The sequence below is a fragment of the Oratosquilla oratoria genome, unplaced genomic scaffold (assembly GCF_046742065.1).
Source record: "Oratosquilla oratoria isolate Oo_2021 unplaced genomic scaffold, ASM4674206v1 SCAFFOLD50, whole genome shotgun sequence".
Lineage (NCBI taxonomy): Eukaryota > Metazoa > Arthropoda > Malacostraca > Stomatopoda > Squillidae > Oratosquilla > Oratosquilla oratoria.
This window is the reverse complement of record NW_027467714.1, coordinates 783,952-804,853: the sequence shown is the minus strand read 5'-3', so window position 1 is coordinate 804,853 and position 20,902 is coordinate 783,952. Positions and strand designations below refer to the sequence as shown.

At 43.8% G+C, this 20,902-nt stretch overlaps 1 protein-coding gene across 14 annotated transcripts in view; it reads right to left on the bottom strand.

Moving 5' to 3' along the window:
- osp (myosin phosphatase Rho interacting protein outspread) overlaps window positions 1–20,902 on the bottom strand; it is a 600,580-nt gene that overhangs the window by 389,135 nt on the left and 190,543 nt on the right. For 13 of the 14 annotated variants that reach the window (XM_076182079.1, XM_076182084.1, XM_076182083.1 and 10 more), the window contains one exon: window positions 18,311–18,648. In XM_076182079.1, coding sequence (XP_076038194.1) covers window positions 18,311–18,648 — 338 coding nt within the window. The remainder of the gene's footprint in view (window positions 1–18,310; window positions 18,649–20,902) is intronic. The other variant, XM_076182085.1, reaches the window with a different exon arrangement.

Here is a 20,902-nt window from a genome sequence, read left to right as displayed (position 1 = left end):
CCATTGAGATAACCCACATTCATGGATATCAGCAATCTTATCTAAACAAAAATTAAAGATAAAAAGTGAGATATATTAAATACAATGTTGGGGTGGATGAATAATTTCCTTAAAAAAAGGAGGGATAAAAACAATATCACGAAATATGTATCACAGAAAATTGATAAGGGTACTACAGTAACCCTTATCATTTAGGGGTTTAGCATTCACAGGTAAGGCAACAAATATGATCAAGTGATACATTTGATTTTTCTTGGGCTGACTCATCCCACTCTGGCCACATGTATTTCCACTCTCCCTTACTTCTGCTCTGACCACTACAGTGTTCACATCTTGTGTGTGTACCATGATATTTACCCTACATATTTTTCATGATAGCCCCTAAGAAGACAGCTATATCAATTGCTGGAGCAGCCCCCAAGTGCCAGAAGGTGGTGACCCTGATGGACATGGTATTGGTAAAATGTAGGGAAGGTTCATTGTTTTATGCGGTTGGGTGACCTTTCCACATGAATGAAGGCACTGTGTACTCTATTAGAATTAGGAAAAAATAATAGTAATAAATTACATACATACACACACCAAAGGCTTTTTTCATCCTTATAAGGGAGGTAGCCAAAAAACAAAGACATACAAACTACTCCCACCCATTCCATCCCTATAATACTCCACTCCCCTCTACCCTCTTATCTTAGCACCTCTTGGATGACGGGTCAGTCCTGCATCTCTCCCATCTCAGAAGCAGTGTCAGAAGACACAGCACATATACAGCAAGGCCACTTCATTAAATTGGCAACCCCACCTCTCCATCCCCTCATGCAGAAAAGAAGTCTGGGAGAATTGCTGCATCAAATTATTTCTCACACATACTCCCTCACCCCACATCCACCAGCCATTCCACCTCATGCATCACAGCATCATCCATACACAACCCTTCTCCATTCACCCCTATCTTCTGTCCTATCCCATCCTTCCTCAACAGACATTTCTCTCTTTCCCAAAGCCCCTTTTACCCCATCCACCCATCTCATCCTAGGTTGACCCCTCAAGTTCACTCCTTCCACACCTCTTTTACTAATCTTTCTTAACTCATTCTTTACATGTGTCCAAACCATCCCAATACTCTTTCATCAACCCTATCCCCCAACTCCCTTTCCACCCCTGTTCTCCTCACCTCCTAATTTCTCACTCTATCCAGCCTAGTAACCCCCATCATACTTCTCAGGCATCATATCTGTATTGGCTCCTTTAATGTATACATACATACATACATATACCAAGGCTTTTTCCCCCTTCCAAGGGAGGTAGCCAAAAAGGGAAAGGCACAAAAACACTCCCACCCATTTCATCCCTAAATACACTCCACACCCCTCCCACCCTTCCTCTCATCTGAGCACCTCCTGGATGACGGGTCATCCCTGCACCCTGCCCACCGCCCTGGGTCAGAAGCAGTGTCGCAAGACACAGCACATCCACAGCAAGGCCGCTTCATTTAATCGGCGACCCCCCCTCTCCGTCCCCCCTTGCATATAAGGAGAGGACGGGGAGAAATCCCTTTGGGCTGCGTCAATATTTACTCACACATACTACCCCACCACCCACCCCCCCGCCCATTCCTCCTCATGCAATCACAACATCATCCATATACAACCATTCTCCACTCACCTCTGTCTTCCGTCCTCTCCCTTCCTTCCTCAACAGACATTCCCCTCTTCCCCAAAGCCCCCTTCACCCCATCCATCCACCTCATCCTAGGACGTCCCCTCATGTTCACTCCCTCCACATCTGCCTTCCATACCTCTTTTACTAGTCTTTCTTCACTCATTCTTTCCATGTGTCCAAACCATCCTAATATTCTTTCATCAACCCTATCTCCCAGCTCCTTTTTCACCCCTGTTCTCCTCCTCCTCACCTCCTCATTTCTCACTCTATCCAGCCTAGTAACCCCCACCATACTTCTCAGACACCTTATCTCAAACACATTCAAACTCCTTCTCTCTTCTTCTCTTATGTTCCACGTTTCTGCCCCATACAGTGCTGTTGGCACAATCACTCCTTCATACAGTCTCCTCTTCGCATCCATTCCCAAATGTCTATTCCTCATTACACTCTTTAATCCACCAAGGCATTTACTCACTTCTCTCAATCTACATTCTACCTCCACCTTCACTCCACCTTTTCCTGCTACACTTGCACCCAAGTATCTAAAACTATCCACTTCCTCCAGTCGCTCTCCCTTAATGCTCACTTCCAGTCTACTACCACTTTCACCCCTTGTACATCTCATCAACTTACTTTTACCCACATTTATCTTTAGTTTTCTTCTATCACATACTCTCCCAAACTCTGCCACCAACTTCCTCAATCCCTCCTCTGACCCTGCCACAAGCGCAGTGTCGTCCGCAAACAACAGCTGGCTCACCTCCCACTTTTCTCCATTTTCTTTAACCATCTCCAATCCCTGACCCACTACCCTAGCATTCACCTCTCGCACCACCCCATCCATGTATAAGTTGAACAGCCAGGGCGACATAACGCATCATTGACGAAGTCCCACCTTTACATCAAACCACTCACTCTCTCCATTTCTAATCCTGACACAAGCTCTACTACTCTCATAAAAACTCTTGACAGCTCCCAAAAGCTTTCCTCCTATCCCATAAATCTGCATAACCTCCCACAGTGCCTTTCTGTCTACCCTATCATAAGCCTTTTCCAGATCTATAAAAGCCCAAAAAACATCCTTCCCCTTTCCTATAGCTTTCTCACATATCTGTCTTACCACAAAGATCTGATCTACACAACCTCTACCCGTCCTAAAACCACACTGTTCCTCATCTTTACAACTGCCTTCACCTCATCCTTCCTTATTTCTCCTCCATTCTCCTCACTCATCACTCTCATTTTCTTCGCATTTCCCACTGCAGCTATCTTTCCTTCCCTATCCTCCTTCACATTTAGCAACTCCCTAAAATATTCTGCCCATCTTCCCCTTACTGCCATCTCTTCCATTATCATCTCTCCATCTGTACCTTTTACCTTTTCTTCCCTACTTGATTCGCCTCCTCTTCCTCTCTTAATTTCTTTCCAAAACATCTTTTTATTACTTTCAAAATTTTCTGTCATACTCCTACCCCATTTCACATCTGCTCTCCTCTTTGCCTCCTTTACCTTTTGCTTTACTTCTCTTTTCTTTTCTTTGTACGTCTCATATGACTCCCCCGTCCTCTTTTGTAACCAATCTGTGAATGCTCGCTTCTTCTCTTCTACAACCTTCTTTGTTTCCTCATCCCACCATTCACTACCCTTTCTTCTATTTCCCCCTGTCCTTCTTGTTCCACACACCATCCTTGCACACTTTAAGACTCCCTCCTTGAACCATCCCCATTCCTCCTCCACACCCATCTCTGCTCCATCCCTTACTCCCTCCCACTCCTCCTTCAGCTTCTTTTCGTACTCCTTCTCCTTTTCCTTTTCATTCAAGGAGTTTACTCTAAGAACCTCCTTACCTTTTGTCCCTTTCCTCTTTCTCCATCTATCCTCCACTCTCAGCTTACCTTCCACCAAAAAATGATCTGATATTCCCCCACCCTCTCCCCTTAGCACATGTACATCCTTAACTCTTCCTATCATAATCCTATTTACCACTACATAATCCATTAGTGCTCTATCTACCACCCTTCCCTCCACCACCCTCTCCCATGTGTACTTATGCTTGACTTTCTTCCGAAACACTGTATTTGCTATCATCAACTCTCTTTCTAGACACATTTCCACCATCAACTCTCCACTACGATTCTTTCCTGGAACTCCACATTTCCCAACCACTCCATCGATTGGACCATTTCCCACCCTAGCATTAAGGTCTCCCAGTACTATTACATTGACATTTCTTCCTAAACCCTCTATGCACTCATTTAAATCTATCCAAAAGGCCTCCCTTTCTTCCACGCTCTTCTCACTGCCAGGCCCATATGCACTCACAAAGACCCACATCTCCTTTCCCAGTTTCACCTTCATCCACATTATCCTTGAGGAAACCTCCTTCCACTCCACTACCTGTTTACCTATCTCCTCACTTACTAGAATAGCCACCCCTTCCCTCCCTCGCCCTCTCTTCACTCCTGATAACCTCCCACTTACACTCCCAAACTTACACTCACCCTTCCCTTTCAACTTAGTTTCACTCAAAGCCAACACATCCATCTTTCTTCTCACAAACATACTACCTATCTCTTCCCTTTTACTCTCATCTGTACCACATCCACGCACATTAAAAGACCCAAACCTTAGGGTGCTGGCCCGAGGCCCTCCAGCACCCCTTATGCCTTCACATTTCTTTTTAGGTTATATGCCCCGTGGGGCTACAGGGAGAAGGATGCCTAGTCCCTCTCCCCGTCCCTTTCTTCTCGCCTCTTACGATCCAAGTGGGATACTTGGTGGCAGTATTCTTTTCCCCCACCACAGGGAATTCCCCCATCACAGAAAGAGAATACTCAAGAGAAATGGTACAGGACAGCAACAAGGGGTTGGGGGACAGCATAACGAAGGGACAGTCATAGTATAAAAGTGTCATCATTTCTCTATGAACAGGATTTCTTCTATCATAGACAAAATGATGTGTGGCTCTGGTCCGTAGGGGCGCCCCATATAAACCCTAAAGTATCGACTGCATGCTACTTTGCCACAATAACAAGCAGCCAATACGATATGGATGAGAGTGTGAAGTGTTACATGAACTTCTTTGCTGATGATGCCAAATTACCCAAGAGAGTAAGCACAGAAGATTGCAGGTCGCTACAAGAAGACCTATACAAAATACGGAAATGGAGTCAGCGGTGTGAAATAAACTTTAACATTAAGAAATGTAGTATAATGGAATTTGGAAAAAGCAAAAATAGAATATTGGGTCAATATAAAATTGGTAACAAGGAAGTCAAAAAAGTCGACTCAGTCAGGGACCTGGGAGTGATTATCTCAAGTGACTTGACACCTGATAAACATGCCAATAAATTAGTTGTTGAGCCTTTTAACTTATTAAGATCAATGAAAGTGGCCTTCAACTACATGGATGAAGAAATGGTAAAGAAAATAGTGGTTGCAATGATAAGACCTAAATTAGAGTATGCTGCAACGCTAGGGGCACCTAGCAAAAAAAAAAAATAAATAAATAAATAAATAAATAAATAGATAAATAAATAAAATAATTCAAAGAAACAATAACAAGTAGCAATGAGTAGAATATCTATGATGAGATTATATCTAAATGGAACTAACTAAATGGATGATTGGAGACAACAGGGCCTACCAACTAAAATTGTGACTAATCATACGTAACTAATGAGAATGGAGAAAGGAGAAATGAGGTTGAAAGTGACGGCAGCTAGGGATGAAACCCAACACTACTAAAGAAGGCTACACCTAAAGAATTTAGTGCAAGATATTTGCTTATGTGAAGAGACTGGTGCAACGAATTCATTGAACAAACTGCAAGCAACAATATAGGACCACGCAGTGCACGCAACCATGCAGTGCACACAATCACACAGTGCATGCAACCATGCAGTGCACGCTAGTGTACGAGGGATGACTACAAGGACAAACAAGTGAACAAGGGGACCACTAAGAGGATGAGCTAGAGAACAAGGGGACGACTAGGAAGTTGAGCTAGTAAACAAGGTTGATGTATTATGAGTGAGATACACTCCATACATGTGAGGGACTACAAAGGAAGCAGTCGATTCAATTCGACATTAACAACTAAATGTATGGCCATGGAAGTTCTCCGTCATGAAATTGTCACCTCATTTTATAACATTCCCGAGTTTTTGGGGGAAGAAAACGACATAGGGGTAAATAGGTTCATTACCTTAAATGATACACTAATAGTGAGAAAAAGCATATCAGATGTAAAAAAGAAAATAGAAATTTTAAAAGAAAATATAGATCCTGAGAAGTGTAGGGCTAGGTTAATAACAAATTTCTAGCCAATGAATATAAACAAACATGAAGATCATAATAAGGTTTTTAAAAGACATTTTAAGCCAAAGTGTGATCAGGATCCTATCAGGTCTTTGGTTAGAACGATAAAGAAAACAAATTAAACACAGAATATTTAGCAAAATTAGACAGATGGTCTAATGACATGATTTCTATGTTGAAGGAATCAGATTGGACAGAAATATCTAGTGACATGTTAAAAGTTTCTCAAGTAACTACATTAATAGCATTTACATTATCGATACACATGAGTTAGAGAAATGGAATATACTAAAAGAAATTTATAATGAGGAAGTGAACAAATATGTACCACAATCTATTCTTAGCATCCATTCCCAAATGTCTACTCCTCATTACACTCTTTAATCCACCAAGGCATTTACTCGCTTCTCTCAATCTACATTCTACCTCCACCTTCACTCCACCTTTTCCTGCCACATTTGCACCCAAGTATCTAAAACTATCCACTTCCTCCAGTCGCTCTCCCTTAATGCTCACTTCCAGTCTGCTGCCACTTTCACCCCTTGTACATCTCATCACCTTACTTTTACCCACATTTATCTTCAGCTTTCTTCTTTCACACACTCTCCCGAACTCTGTCACCAACTTCCTCAATTCCTCCTCCGATCCTGCCACAAGCGCAGTGTCGTCCGCAAACAACAGGTGGCTCACCTCCCACTTTTCTCCATTTTCTTTAACCATCTCCAATCCCTGACCCACCGCCCTTGCATTTACCTCTCGCACCACCCCATCCATGTATTAGTTGAACAGCCAGGGAAAAATAATGCATCTTTGATGAAGTCCCACCTTTACCTTGAACCACTCACTCTCTCCAAGACAATTGTAAATTGACTATAAAAAATGGAGAAAAAAAATTAAAAGACATATTCAAATTTTTATCAATACAGGATCTGTGGTCAATGTTATAACTAGTAAAGTTTTCAGCCAAATCAAGAAAGATACAGAAGGAAAAACTCTATTTAATTTTCCTATACAGAAAAATATAATGAAGTGAGAGGTAGAAGCTTGACATTGCAAAGAAACAATAAGTGGAAATGAGTCTAGAATATCTATGAAGACATATCTAAATGCAACTAACTAAATGGATGATTGGAGGCAACAGGGCCTACCAACTAAAATTGTGAGTGACTAATCATATGTAACATATGAGAGCGAAGGTGGGAGAAAGGAGAAACTAAGTTGAAAACAAGAAAATCTCTGGGACCTGATAGAATCTCAAACTTAATACTAAATAGTACAGAGACCAACTGGTAAACAAGATTCATAATCTTTGTACATACATACATACATATACCAAGGCTTTTTTTCCCCTTACCAGGGGGGTAGCCAAAAAGGACAAGGCACAAAAACATTCCCACCCATTTCATCCCCGAAAACACTCCACACCCCTCCACCCTCCCTCCCATCTTAGCACCTCCTAGATGACAGGTCATCCCTGCACCTTGTCCACTGCCCTGGGTCAGAAGCAGTGTCGCAAGACACAGCACATCCACAGCAAGGCCGCTTCATTAAATCGGCGACCCCCCCTCTCCGTCCCCCCATATAAAGGAGAGGACAGGGAGAAATCCCTTCGGGCTGCGTCACAAATTTTTGCTCACACACACTACCTCACCCCCATTCCCCCGTCCAATCCACCTCATGCATCACAACATTTTCCATATACAACCATTCTCCATTCACCCCTGTCTTCTGTCCTCTCCCATCCTTCCTCAACCGACATTCCCCTCTTCCCCAAAGCCCCCTTCACCCCATCCATCCATCTCATCCTAGGACGTCCCCTCATGTTCACTCCCTCCACATCTGCCTTCCATACCTCCTTTACTAGTCTTTCTTCACTCATTCTTTCCATGTGTCCAAACCATCCTAATACTCTTTCATCAACCCTATCTCCCAGCTCCCTTTCCACCCCTGTTCTCCTTCTCACTTCCTCATTTCTCACTCTATCTAGCCTAGTAACCCCCATCATACTTCTCAGACACTTCATCTCAAACACATTCAAGTTCCTTCTCTCTTCCTCTCTCATGTTCCATGTTTCTGCTCCATACAGTGCTGTTGGCACAATCACTCCTTCATACAGTCTCCTCTTAGCATCCATTCCCAGATTCCTATTCCTCATTACACTTTTTAAACCACCAAGGCATTTACTCGCTTCTCTCAATCTACATTCTACCTCCACCTTCACTCCACCCTTTCCTGCCACATTTGCACCGAAATATCTAAAACTATCCACTTCCTCCAGTTGCTCTCTCTTAATCCTCACTTCCAGATTACTGCCACTTTCACCCCTTGTACATCTCATCACCTTACATTTACCCACATTTATCTTCAGCTTCCTTCTATCACACACTTTCCCAAACTCTGTCACCAACTTCCTCAATCCCTCCTCCGATCCTGCCACAAGCACAGTGTCGTCCGCAAACAACAGCTGGCTCACCTCCCACTTTTCTCCATTTTCTTTAACCATCTCCAATCCCTGACCCACTACCCTTGCATTCACCTCTCGCACCACCCCATCCATGTATAAGTTGAACAGCCAGGGTGACATAACGCATCCCAAACGAAGTCCCACCTTTACCTCAAACCACTCACTCTCTCCATTTCTAATCCTGACACAAGCTCTACTAATCTCATAAAAACTCTTGACAGCTCTTAGAAGCTTTCCTCCTATCCCGTATATCCGCATAACCTCCCACAGTGCCTTTCTGTCTACCCTGTCGTAAGCCTTTTCCAGATCCATAAAGGCCCAGAAAACATTCTTCCCCTTACCTATAGCTTTCTCACATATCTGTCTTACCACAAAAATATGTGTACTCAATGGAAAAGGGGAGAAATATCTTGGAGAAAAATACATACATACATATACCAAAGGCTTTTTTCCCCTACATGGGGGGTAGCCAAAAAGAAAAAGGCATAGAAATCACTCCCACCCATTTCATTTCCAAATATTCCACTCCCCTCCCTCCCTCCTATCTTGGCACCACCTGGATGATGGGTCATTCCTGCATCCTGTCCACTGCCCAGGGTCAGAAGCAGTGTCGCAAGACACAGCACATCTACAGCAAGGCCGCTTCATAAATTCGGCGACCCCACCTCTCCATCCCCTCATGCAGGAAAGGAGAAGACGGGGAGAAATCCCTTCGGGCAGTGTCAAATTTTTTCTCACCCCCCCATACCCCACCCACTCCCCCTCATGCATCACAGCCTCATCTATACACAACCCTTCTCCATTCACCCCTATCTTATGTCCTCTCCCGTCCTTCCTCTACAGACATTCCTCTCTTCCCCAAAGCCCCTTTCACCCCATCCATCCATTTCATCCTAGGAAGCCCACTCATATTCACTCCTTCCACCTCTACCTTCCACACTTCTTTTACTAATCTTTTTTTCACTCATTCTTTCCATGTGTCCAAACCATCCTAATACTCTTTCATCAACCCTATCTCCCAGCTCCTTTTCCACCCCTGTTCTCCTCCTCACCTCCTCATTTCTCACTCTAGCCTAGTAACCCCTATCATACTTCTCAGACATTTCATCTCAAACACATTCAAACTCCTTCTCTCTTCCTCTCTTATGTTCCATATTTCTGCCCTCTACATTGCTGTTGTTGTTGTTGTTGTTGTTGTCGTTCCCTAGACTGTCTGTCCGAGCAGTCCCGTCTCTTCAAGGAATGCCACAGCCGAAACTGGGTTTTCCCACAAATCCTTTATAGAGTGTATGTTGTGTTGTTTGCATACATGATTGTGTATAATGCAGTCTTCCATTATGTGTTGTATGGTATGGGGTGAAGTGTTACATCCTGGGCAGCTGTTCACAATGCGGTCATCCACCCTCTTCTGGTAGCTTAGAAGTAAGCTTCTACATTGCTGTTGGCACAATCACTGCTTCATATAACCTCCTCTTAGCATCCATTCCCAAATGTCTATTTCTCATTACACTTTTTAATCCACCAAGGCATTTACTCGCTTCTCTCAATCTACTTTCTACCTCCACCCCCATTCCTCCTTTTCCTGTCACATTCGCACCCAAGTATCTAAAACTATCCACTTCCTCCAGTTTCTCACCCTTAATGCTCACTTCCAGCCTACTGTCACTCTCTCCCCTTGTACATCTCATCACCTTACTTTTGCCCCCATCTATCTTCAGCTTCCTTCTTTCACACACCTTCTCAAACTCTGTCACTAACTTCCTCAATCCCTCCTCTGATCCTGCTACAAGTGCAGTGTCATCAGCAAACAACAGCTGGCTCACCTCCCACTTTTCTCCATTTTCTTTAATCATCTCCAACCCCTGACCCACTACCCTTGCATTCACCACTCGCACCACTCTATCCATGTAAAGATTGAACAGCCAGGGCGACATAACACATCCCTGACGAAGTCCCACCTTTACCTCTTCATTCTCTCCATTTCTAATCCTAACGCAAGCTCTACTACTCTCATAAATACTCTTGACTGCTCTTAACAGCTTTCCTCCTATGCCATGTATCTGCAGTACCTCCCACAGTGCCTTCCTGTCTACCCTGTCGTAAGCCTTTTCCAGATCCATAAAAGCCCAAAAAACATCCTTACCTTTTCCTATAGCTTTCTCACATATCTGTCTTACCACAAAGATCTGATCTGCACATCCCCTACCTGTCCTAAAACCACACTGTTCCTCACCAATTACTCCCTCTGTTCCTCTCCTAATGCTCTCAATCAAGATCCTCCCATAAGCCTTCCCAACTACACTCAACAAGCTGATCCCTCTATAACTACTACACTCACACTTGTCCCCCTTTCCCTTGTAAAGCGGAACTATACAGGCACTCCTCCAGTCCTCAGGCACTCTACCCTCTCTTAAACAAACATTAAACAACCTCACCAGCCAGTCCACCATCACTGTACCTCCTTTCTTCAGACATTCTGCATGGCATCCATCCAACCCAGGTGCATTACCTGCTTTAATCATCTTACCAGCTGCTTTCACTTCATCCTTCCCTATTTCTCCTCCATTTTCCTCACTCATCACTCTCATTTTCTTGGCGCTTCCCACTGCAACTACCTTTCCCTCCCTATCCTCCTTCACATTTAGCAACTCCCTAAAATACTCTGCCCACCTTCGTCTCACTGCCTTCTCTTCCTTTATCATCTCTCCATCTGCACCTTTTACCTTTTTTTCTTTACTTGATTTGCCTCCTTTTCCTCTTTTAATTTACTTCCAAAACATCTTTTTATTACTTTCAAAATTTTCAGTCATACTTTTTTCCCATTTCACATCTGCTCTCCTCTTTGCTTCCTTTATCTTATGGTTAACTTCCTTTCTCTTAACTTTGTACCTCTCATACGATTCCCTCGTCCTAATCTGCAGCCAATCTATGAATGCCTACTTCTCTTCTACACCTTTCTTTGCTTCCTCATCCCACCACTCACTACCCTTCTTTCTATTTCTTCCCGCCCTCCTTGTTCCACACACCATCTTTGCACACCTTATGACTCCCTCCTTGAACCATCCCCATTCCTCCTCCACTCCTAGTTCTACTCTATCCTTTACTCTCTCCCACTCCTCTCTCAACTTCTTCTTATACTCATTCTCTTTTTTTTCTTCGTTTAAGCAGTTCACTCTAAGTTTTAGAAGTGAACAATAATGCATATCAAACCTGCAAAATTTATACTTGGTGGTTGATAAACTACAGGCAAGTATCTAAAACTATCCACTTCCTCCAGTCTCTCTCCCTTAATATTCACTTCCAGTTTGCTGCCACTTTCTCGCCTTGTACATCTCATTACCTTACTTTTACCCACATTTATCTTCAACTTCTATCTTTCAAACACATTTCCAAATTCTATCACTAACTTCTTCAATCCCTTCATTTTCTTTAATCATCTCCAATCCCTGACCCTACCCTTGTATTTACCTCTTGCACCATCCCATCCATGTATAAATTGAACAGCCAAGGCATAACACATCCTTTACAAAGTCCAACCTTTACCTTAACACCTTCACTCCGGGCCAAAATCTCTCGGGCAGCATTAGCTGCCAGACGTGCGATGTTGCGTTATAATACTCGCATTATAAAAAATAAAGTAACCCCTGTAATGCTCGTTCTTTTTCACCCGTGAACTTTGATAACCATAGAAAATATGATGAAGCCAGTTTACAGAGTATGGGGGTCATGCAGGTACAACTACGATAAATATAATCAAGACGCCGATATGGCAGCCTCGCGTACCCACTTGCTCCTCATGACGCCTACATAGGCGTTACTGTATGGAAGGGGATAAACCTAATCTCAGTGAGATGCACCCCAACACCCTTCAGACCATACAAAACAAAGCATAAAAAATAATTACAAGCTGCACATATACAACACTTACAGACCATCTACACTATGAAACAAAAATCCTCAAAGTGGATCACCTTGACATGAGAGGCACACAAACACTTACTACAGCCTCCACAAACACAGCACACCTGCTACACTACATAGCAAAACACCCACACACACCAAGAAACATAAAAAAGAAACACTCAAGTACCCATATAACACACAAATATTCTCTTCTCTTCCTCCACAAACACCAAATACCAGCCTCTGGAAACATATAATCATATCACTCACTGCTCCATTAACACATACATACATATACCAAGGCTTTTTTTCCCCTTACCAGGGGGGTAGCCAAAAAGGACAAGGCACAAAAACATTCCCACCCATTTCATCCCCGAAAACACTCCACACCCTCCCTCCCATCTTAGCACCTCCTAGATGACGGGTCATCCCTGCACCCTGTCCACTGCCCTGGGTCAGAAGCAGTGTCGCATTAACACACTAAAAGAAAAACACATTGCTGCATGCCAGACATCCTGATATCCATTCCTGTGAATCCTCTCACCCACGAAAGGACAGAGTCCACCTGGCCAGACTGCAGTGTGGTCACCACCCAGCCCTTCTAAGCTGGATGACTATGTGAACAGTCCCCCACATGTGTTTCTACGCGATGTTTTGGTTTATAGTATCGCCACTGCAAAAATGGGATGGACAAGGAATGTGTGTTGTAGAAACAGCTGGCCTTCGGCCTTGTATTACTTTTGTGTAGGTTAACCCCTTCCATACGGTGCCGCACACGTAGGCGTCATGAGGAGCAAGTGGATTCGCGACGCTGCCATATCGGCGTCTTGATTATATTTATTGTAGTCGCCCCTGTGTTTTTACATTCTCCCAAATGCGCCCTGAATCCCATTCTCTGTGGTTTTCAAAATTCGTGGGTGAAAGAGAGAACGATCGATATAAGCGGCGACTATATTTTATGATGCGAATATGATTACGTTACGTCATACGGCTGGCATTGGCTGCTGCCCGCGAGATTTAAGTCCCGTACTGAAGTGGTTAAGTCCATATCATACCTGTACTACAGGCATTTGTATCCTCATGAAAGCACAAACTAGGCCCTGCTGCGCCATGTTTCAATCAGTCTGGGTCCTCTGCTACCTTTTGGCATGCAATAATGGTATATAAGGAAACAGGCTTGGGCCTCCATGTTCAGTTCTCGTTTGTACTTGTCACCAGCGGTGCTCGTCCCCAGGCCCGCAGTCGCTTTCGTGGTTAGGGCAGCCTTGGAGCCCAACTGCCGACCCTGCTTAGGTCGACACCACACTCACCAGAACAAAATCTAGCAACCCACTCGAGTCTCATTCACTCCCTTAACACCAAAGCACTAGTAACATTCTCATAATGTTACTTTGGTGACCCCCGGAGTTTTGACATGAGTGCACCCAGCCTTCTGATCTGGTTCATCGACAACTTGTGCAACTCCATGGATGTTCTTCAACCCACCACAGTCACAGCCACCGCACCGCCAACCACTGTGGTCATCACCACAGCCTTCGCAGCTACAACTGCCTCCTTGCTCAACATCACAACCGCCTCTTCGCTCGACATCACAGATGGCCAGCTCCTGCACCCTACACACCACTAACATCACCCCGACAAGGTTATCGCTTCCACTGACATTGCTCTCGACCATCTCCTCACTCAAAGTCACAACTGACTCCTTGCTTGATGTCACAACCGCCTCCTCACTCGACGTCACAACCACCTCCTCGCTCAACATCACAACCGCCTCTTCACTTGATGTCATGGCTGCTTCCCCAATGGACATTACAAGCAACACAGATTGACGTCAGGGCCTCTTCCCCTGCATGATTAATGCAGATCGACTTCAGGGAGCCACTACTTCCAACATTGCTGTCTGTGCCACCTCAAGGGAGTTCACACTTCTATTGATGTTGCTCATGGCCTCTTCCCTTGCACTGGACATCAACACCGATACAGATCAACGTTGCTACTTCAAGGAGCCACCGCTTCCGATATTTCCATCTGCGCCGCCTCAAGTGAGTTCACACTTCCACTGATGTCACTCATGGCCTCTTCCTCTGCACTGGATGTCAACACAGACACATATCGATGTCGCTACTTCAGGGAGCCACCGCTTCCAACATTTCCTTCTGTGCCACCTCAAGGGAGTTCATGCTTCCACTGATGTCACCCATGGCTGCCTCCCCACTTGGACATCACGATTCCACACTTTGCAGGGGAAGGAAGGTAAAGGTGGTGAACAGTCCCCCATGTGTGTTTCTACGCGATATTTTGGCTTATAGTATCGCCACTGCAAAAATGGGATGGACAAGGAATGTATGTGTTGTAGAAACAGCTGGCCTTCAGCCTTGTATTACTTTTGTGTAGGTTAAGTCCATATTACGCCTATACTACAGGCATTTGTTTCCTCATGAAAGCACAAACTAGGCCCTGCCAAGCCATGTTTCGGTCAGTCTGGGTCCTCCACCACCTTTCGGTATGCAAGATTGGTATATAAGGAAACATACTTAGGCCTCCATGTTCAGTTCTCGTCTGTAATTGTCACCAGCAGTGCTCGTCCCCAGGCCTGCAGTCACTTTCACGGTTAGGGCAGCCTCGGAGCCCAACCGCTGACCTGTCTTAGGTTGACACTTGCACTAACCAAAATAAAATCCAGCAACCCACTCAAGTCTCATTCACTCCCTCATCACCAAAGCACTAGTAACGTTCTCAAAATGTTACAACTACATTGTGGACAACTGCCCAGGATGTAACACTTTACCCCATACTATTCAACATATGGATCACATGAAGAATCATCGCCCCAGCCACAGGGTGACAATTCTTCATGTGGGCCATCCTAGGGTGACAATTCTTCATGTGGGTCATCCTGGGTTTACAAATCTTCGGTTGTATAAGTTGATGACAATAAGCATAACCCCCATTCAACCTAACCTAATATAGCCTAACCTATCCTAGCTTTGCCTAACCTAACCTAATCTTTACTCCACTGTTGATATTCGGCATACTGGGGTGACAATTCTTCAGGTGGGATCTCATGGGGTGATGATTCTTCATGTGGGCGTTCTGGGGTGACAATTCTTCATGTGGCCCCAACGCATATTGGAAGACTGCATTATACACAATCACACACACAAACAACACAATATGCACTCTATAAAGGATTTGTGGGAAAGCCCCGTTCCGGCCATGGCATTCCTTGGGGAGATGGGACTTCTCACACAGTCTAGAGAATGACAATAACAACAACCACTAGCTCTCTCCATTTCTGATTCTAACACAGGCTCTACTACTCTCATAAAAACTCTTGATGGCTCTTAAAAGCTTTCTTATCCCATATGTCTGAAATACCTCCCACAGTGCCTCCCTGTCTACCCTGTCATAAGTCTTTTCCAGATCTATAAAAGCCCAAAAACACATCCTTACCTTTTCCTAAAGCTTCCTCACATATCTGCCTTACCACAAACATCTGATCTATGCAACCCCTACCTGTCCTATAACCACACTGTTCCTCACCAATAAATCCCTCTGTTCCTCTCCTAATCCTCTCAATCAAGATCCTCCCATAAACCTTCCCAACTACACTTATATTGATCCTTCTGAAACTACTACACTCACACTTGTCCCCTTTGCCCTTGTAAAGTGGAACTATACAGACACTTCCAGTCCTCCGCCACTCTACCTTCTCTTAAACAAACATTAAATAACTTCACCAACCAGTCCACCATCACTGTACCTCCTTTTCTTATACATTCTGCATGACACCCATCTAACACAGGTGCCTTACCTGCTCTCATCACCTTGAACTGCCTTCACTTCATCTTTCCTTATTTCTCCTCCATTTCCTCATTCATCACTGTCATTTTGTTAGTGCTTCCCACTGCAACTACCTTTCCTTCCCTATCCTCCTTCACATTTCGCAACTCCCTAAAATACTCTGCCCATATTCCTCTTACTGCCTTTTCTTCCATTATCATCTCTCCATCTGCACCTTTTACCTTTTCTTCTCTACTTGATTTGCATCCTCTTCCTCTCTTAATTTCTTTCCAAAACATCTTTTTATTACTTTAAAAAATTTCTGTCATACTCTTACCCCATTTCACGTCTGCTCTCCTCTTTGCTTCCTTTATCTTATTCTTTACTTCTCTTTTCTTTTCTTTGTACCTCTTGTATGATTCTCTTGTCCTATTTTGTAACCAATCTGTGAAAGCTTGCTTCTTCTCTCCTACAACCTTCTTTGCTTCCTCATCCCACCACTCACTACCCTTCCTTCTATTTCCTCCTGTCCTCCTTGTTCCACACACCATCTTTGCACACCTTGTGACTCACTTCTTGAACCATCCCCATTCCTCCCCTCCTAGTTCTACTCTATCCTTCACTCTCTCCCACTCCTCTCTCAGCTTCTTGCACTCATTTTTTTTCTCATTTAAGCAGTTTACTTTAAGCACCTCCTTACCTTGTCTTTTTTCTCTTTCTCCATCTATCCTCCAATCTCAACTTATCTTTCACCAGAAAATTATCTGACATTCCCTCACTCTCTCCCCTTAGAACAAGTACATCCAAAACTCTTCCTACTATACTCCTGGTTACCACTATATAATCCATTAACACTATCTACCATCCTTCCATCCACCACCCTCTCCCATGTGTACTTATGTTGGACTTTCCTACACACTATATTTGCTACCATCAACTCTCTAGACACATCTCCACCATCAGCTCTATGATTTTTTTCCTGGAACTCCACACTTACCAACCACTCCACCTACTGGTTCATTTCCTACCCTAGCATTTAGGTCTCCTAATACAACTACACTGAATTTCTCCCTAATCCCTCTATGCACTCATTTAAATCTATCCAAAAAGCCTCCCTTTCCTCTACACTTTTATCACTACCAAGCCCATTTGCACTTACAAAAACACACATCTCCTTTCCCAGTTTCACCTTCATCCACATTAAACTTGAGGAAACCTCCTTCTACACCATCACATGCTTACCTATCTCTTCACTTACTAGTATAGCCACCCCTTCTTTCCCCCATCCTCTCGTCACTCCCGACATCTTCCCAATTACACTCCCATACTCAAACTTGCCCCTCCCTCTCAACTTAGTTTCACTCAATGCCAACACATCCATCTTTCTTTTCACAAATATACTGGCTATCTCTTCCCTTTTACTCTCATCTGTATCACATCCATGCACATTATAAGACCCAAACCGTATAGTACTGGTTCGAAAACTCCTAGACCCTCTCATGTCTTTACTTTTTTTTAAGAATGTCCCCTTTGGGACTACAGGGAGAAGGATGTCTAGTCCTATCCCCATCCTGTTTTTGTCGCTTCATATGACTCAAGCAGGAAGAATTGGTGGTAGTACTCTTTTCTCCCACCATAGGATTTGGCAAAACGAGAAAATGAATATATAAAGAAATGATACAGGACAGTAACAAGAGTGTGGGGACAGCATAATGGAGGGGCAGTCGCAGTATATTAAAGTATCATTTCTCTATGAATAGAGATTTCCTCTATCACAGAGAAAATTATTTGCTGCTCTGGTGCATAGGGGTGCCCCATATAGAGCCTAATGTATCAGCTGCATGCTAACATGGAGCCAATACCCCAGATGTTAAGAAAAATTAAACAAAGTATGATCAGAAGTGATGACCATTCAAATTATTCTTTGAGATAGAAAAAAAGAAGGCAAGGTTTGGAAATATCGAAAAGCAGCTTCTAGCCCATATGTAAATGCATATGTAGAATGATAACTATTGACTTCGCATAGGCTTCAAATATATAAAAGAAAATTTGAAATGAAAATGGAAAGTTTGTCAGATTTTAAATAAAACATATGAAATGGTGAAAAAAAGTTGTAGTTAATGTGAACAGGATCCTTCACCAAAGTATCACTCTTAAACATTCTTCCAAGATGCGCACCTTTCACCCTGCAGATGGGAGTATGGGCCAACAGGGGAGAGTCAGGCAGGTTGGTTGTGGATTGGGAAGTTGGTATATGTGTGCTATGTCCACTGCTGCATTGGTAGTAATGATGGTTGTTAGGTGTTGTGAATATGACCTTATTTTCATCTTCATCACTGTCTTCCTCCTCCTCACCCAACTCCAAGAAGGGATCCTTGGTAATGCCTGATGTTTCCGACGCTGTTCGATATTCATCATCCGAAGAGAATACACTGCAATTCTGGGTGTTTGGAACGGAATCATTCTGAGGATCCACACTGTCCTGGTCACGTTCAGCTGCCATACTATCACATCCCCTGTTGAAATATTCTAAATTAATTTCCTTTCACAAAACTAAACTGTAATTAATGGGAAAAAATTATACATACATATAACAAAGGCTTTTTCACCCTACATGGGGGGTAGCCAAAAAGAAAAAGGCATAGAAACCACTCCCATCCATTCCATTTCCTATATATTCCACTCCCCTCCACCATCCTCCCTCCCTCAAATCTTAGCACCTCCTGGATGATGGGTAATCCCTGCATCCTGTCCACTGCCCTGGGTCAGAAGCAGTGTCGCAAGACACGGTACATCGACAGCAAGGCCGCTTCATAAATTCGATGACCCCACCTCTCCGTCCCCTCATGCAGAAAAGGAGAAGACGGGGAGAAATCCCTTCGGGCTGTGTCAAATTTGTTCTCATACATACTTCCTCACTCCCCCATCCCCCACCCACTCCCCCTCGTGCATCATCTATACACAACCCTTCTCCATTCACCCCTATCTTCTGTCCTCTTCCATCCTTCCTCTACAGACATTCCTCTCTTTTGTAATGCACCTTTCAACCCATCCATCCATCTCATCCTAAGACGCACCCTCATATTCACTCCTTCCACCTCTGCCTTCCACACTTCTTTTACTAATCTTTCTTCACCATCCTAATACCCTTTCATCAACCCTATCTCCCAGTTCCCTTTCCACCCCTGTTCTCCTCACCTCCTCATTTCTCACTCTATCTAGCTTAGTAACCCCTATCATACTTTCAGACATTTTATCTCAAACACATTCAAACTCCTTCTCTCTTCCTCTCTCATGTTCCATGTTTCTGGCCCATACAATGCTGTTGGCACAATCACTCCTTCATATAACCTCCTCTTGGCATCCATTCCCAAATGTCTATTTCTCATTACACTTTTTAATCCACCAAGGCATTTACTCGCTTCTCTCAATCTACATTCTACCTCCACCCCCATTCCTCCCTTTCCTGCCACATTTGCACACAAGTATCTAAAACTATCCACTTCCTCCAGTTTCTCACCCTTAATGCTCACCTCCAGCCTGCTGTCACTCTCTCCCCTTGTACATCTCATCACCTTACATTTACCCACATTTATCTTCAGCTTCCTTCTTTCACACACCTTCTCAAACTCTGTCACTAACTTCCTCAATCCCTCCTCTGATCCTGCTACAAGCGCAGTATCGTCAGCAAACAACAACTGGCTCACCTCCCACTTTTCTCCATTTTCCTTAATCATTATACACAATCACACACACAAACAACACAATATGCACTCTCCTAATCCTCTCAATCAAGGCCCTCCCATAAGCCTTCCCAACTACACTTAACAGGCTGATCCCTCTGAAACTACTACACTCACACTTGTCCCCCTTTCCCTTGTAAAGCAGAACTATACAGGCACTCCTCCAGTCCTCCGGCACTCTACACTCTCTCAAACAAACATTAAACATCACCAGCCAGTCCACCATCACTGTACCTCCTTTCTTCAGACATTCTGCATGGCATCCATCCAGACCAGGTGCCTTACCAGCTCTCACCATCTTAACAGCTGCTTTCACTTCATCCTTCCCTATTTCTCCTCCATTTTCCTCATTCATTACTCTCATTTTCTTAGCGCTTCCCACTGCAACTACCTTTCCCTCCCTATCCTCCTTCACATTTAGCAACTCCCTAAAATACTCTGCCCACCTTCCTCTCACTGCCGTCTCTTCCATTATCATCTCTCCATCCACACCTTTTACCTTTTCTTCTCTACTTGATTCGCCTCCTTTTTCTCTTTTAATTTACTTCCAAAACATCTTTTTATTGCTTTCAAAATTTTCTGTCATACTCTTACCCCATTTCACATCTCTCTTCTTTGCTTCCTTTATCTTATGCTTAGCTTCCCTTCTCTTTACTTTGTACCTCTCATACAATTCCCTCGTCCTAATTTGCAGCCAATCTTTGAATGCCTGCTTCTTCTCTTCTACACCCTTCTTTGCTTCCTCATCCCACCACTCACTACCCTTTCTTCTATTTCCTCCCATCCTCCTTGTTCCACACACCATCTTTGCACACCTTATGATTCCCTCCCTGAACCATCCCCATTCCTCCTCCACTCCTAGTTCTACTCTATCCTTTATTCCCTCCCACTCCTCTTTCAGTTTCTTAAACTTGCTCTCCTTTTTTTCCTCATTTAAGCAGTTCACTCTAAGTACCTCCCTACCTTCTGCCCTTTTCCTCTTTCTCCACTCTCATTTTACCTTCCACCAGAAAATGATCTGATATTC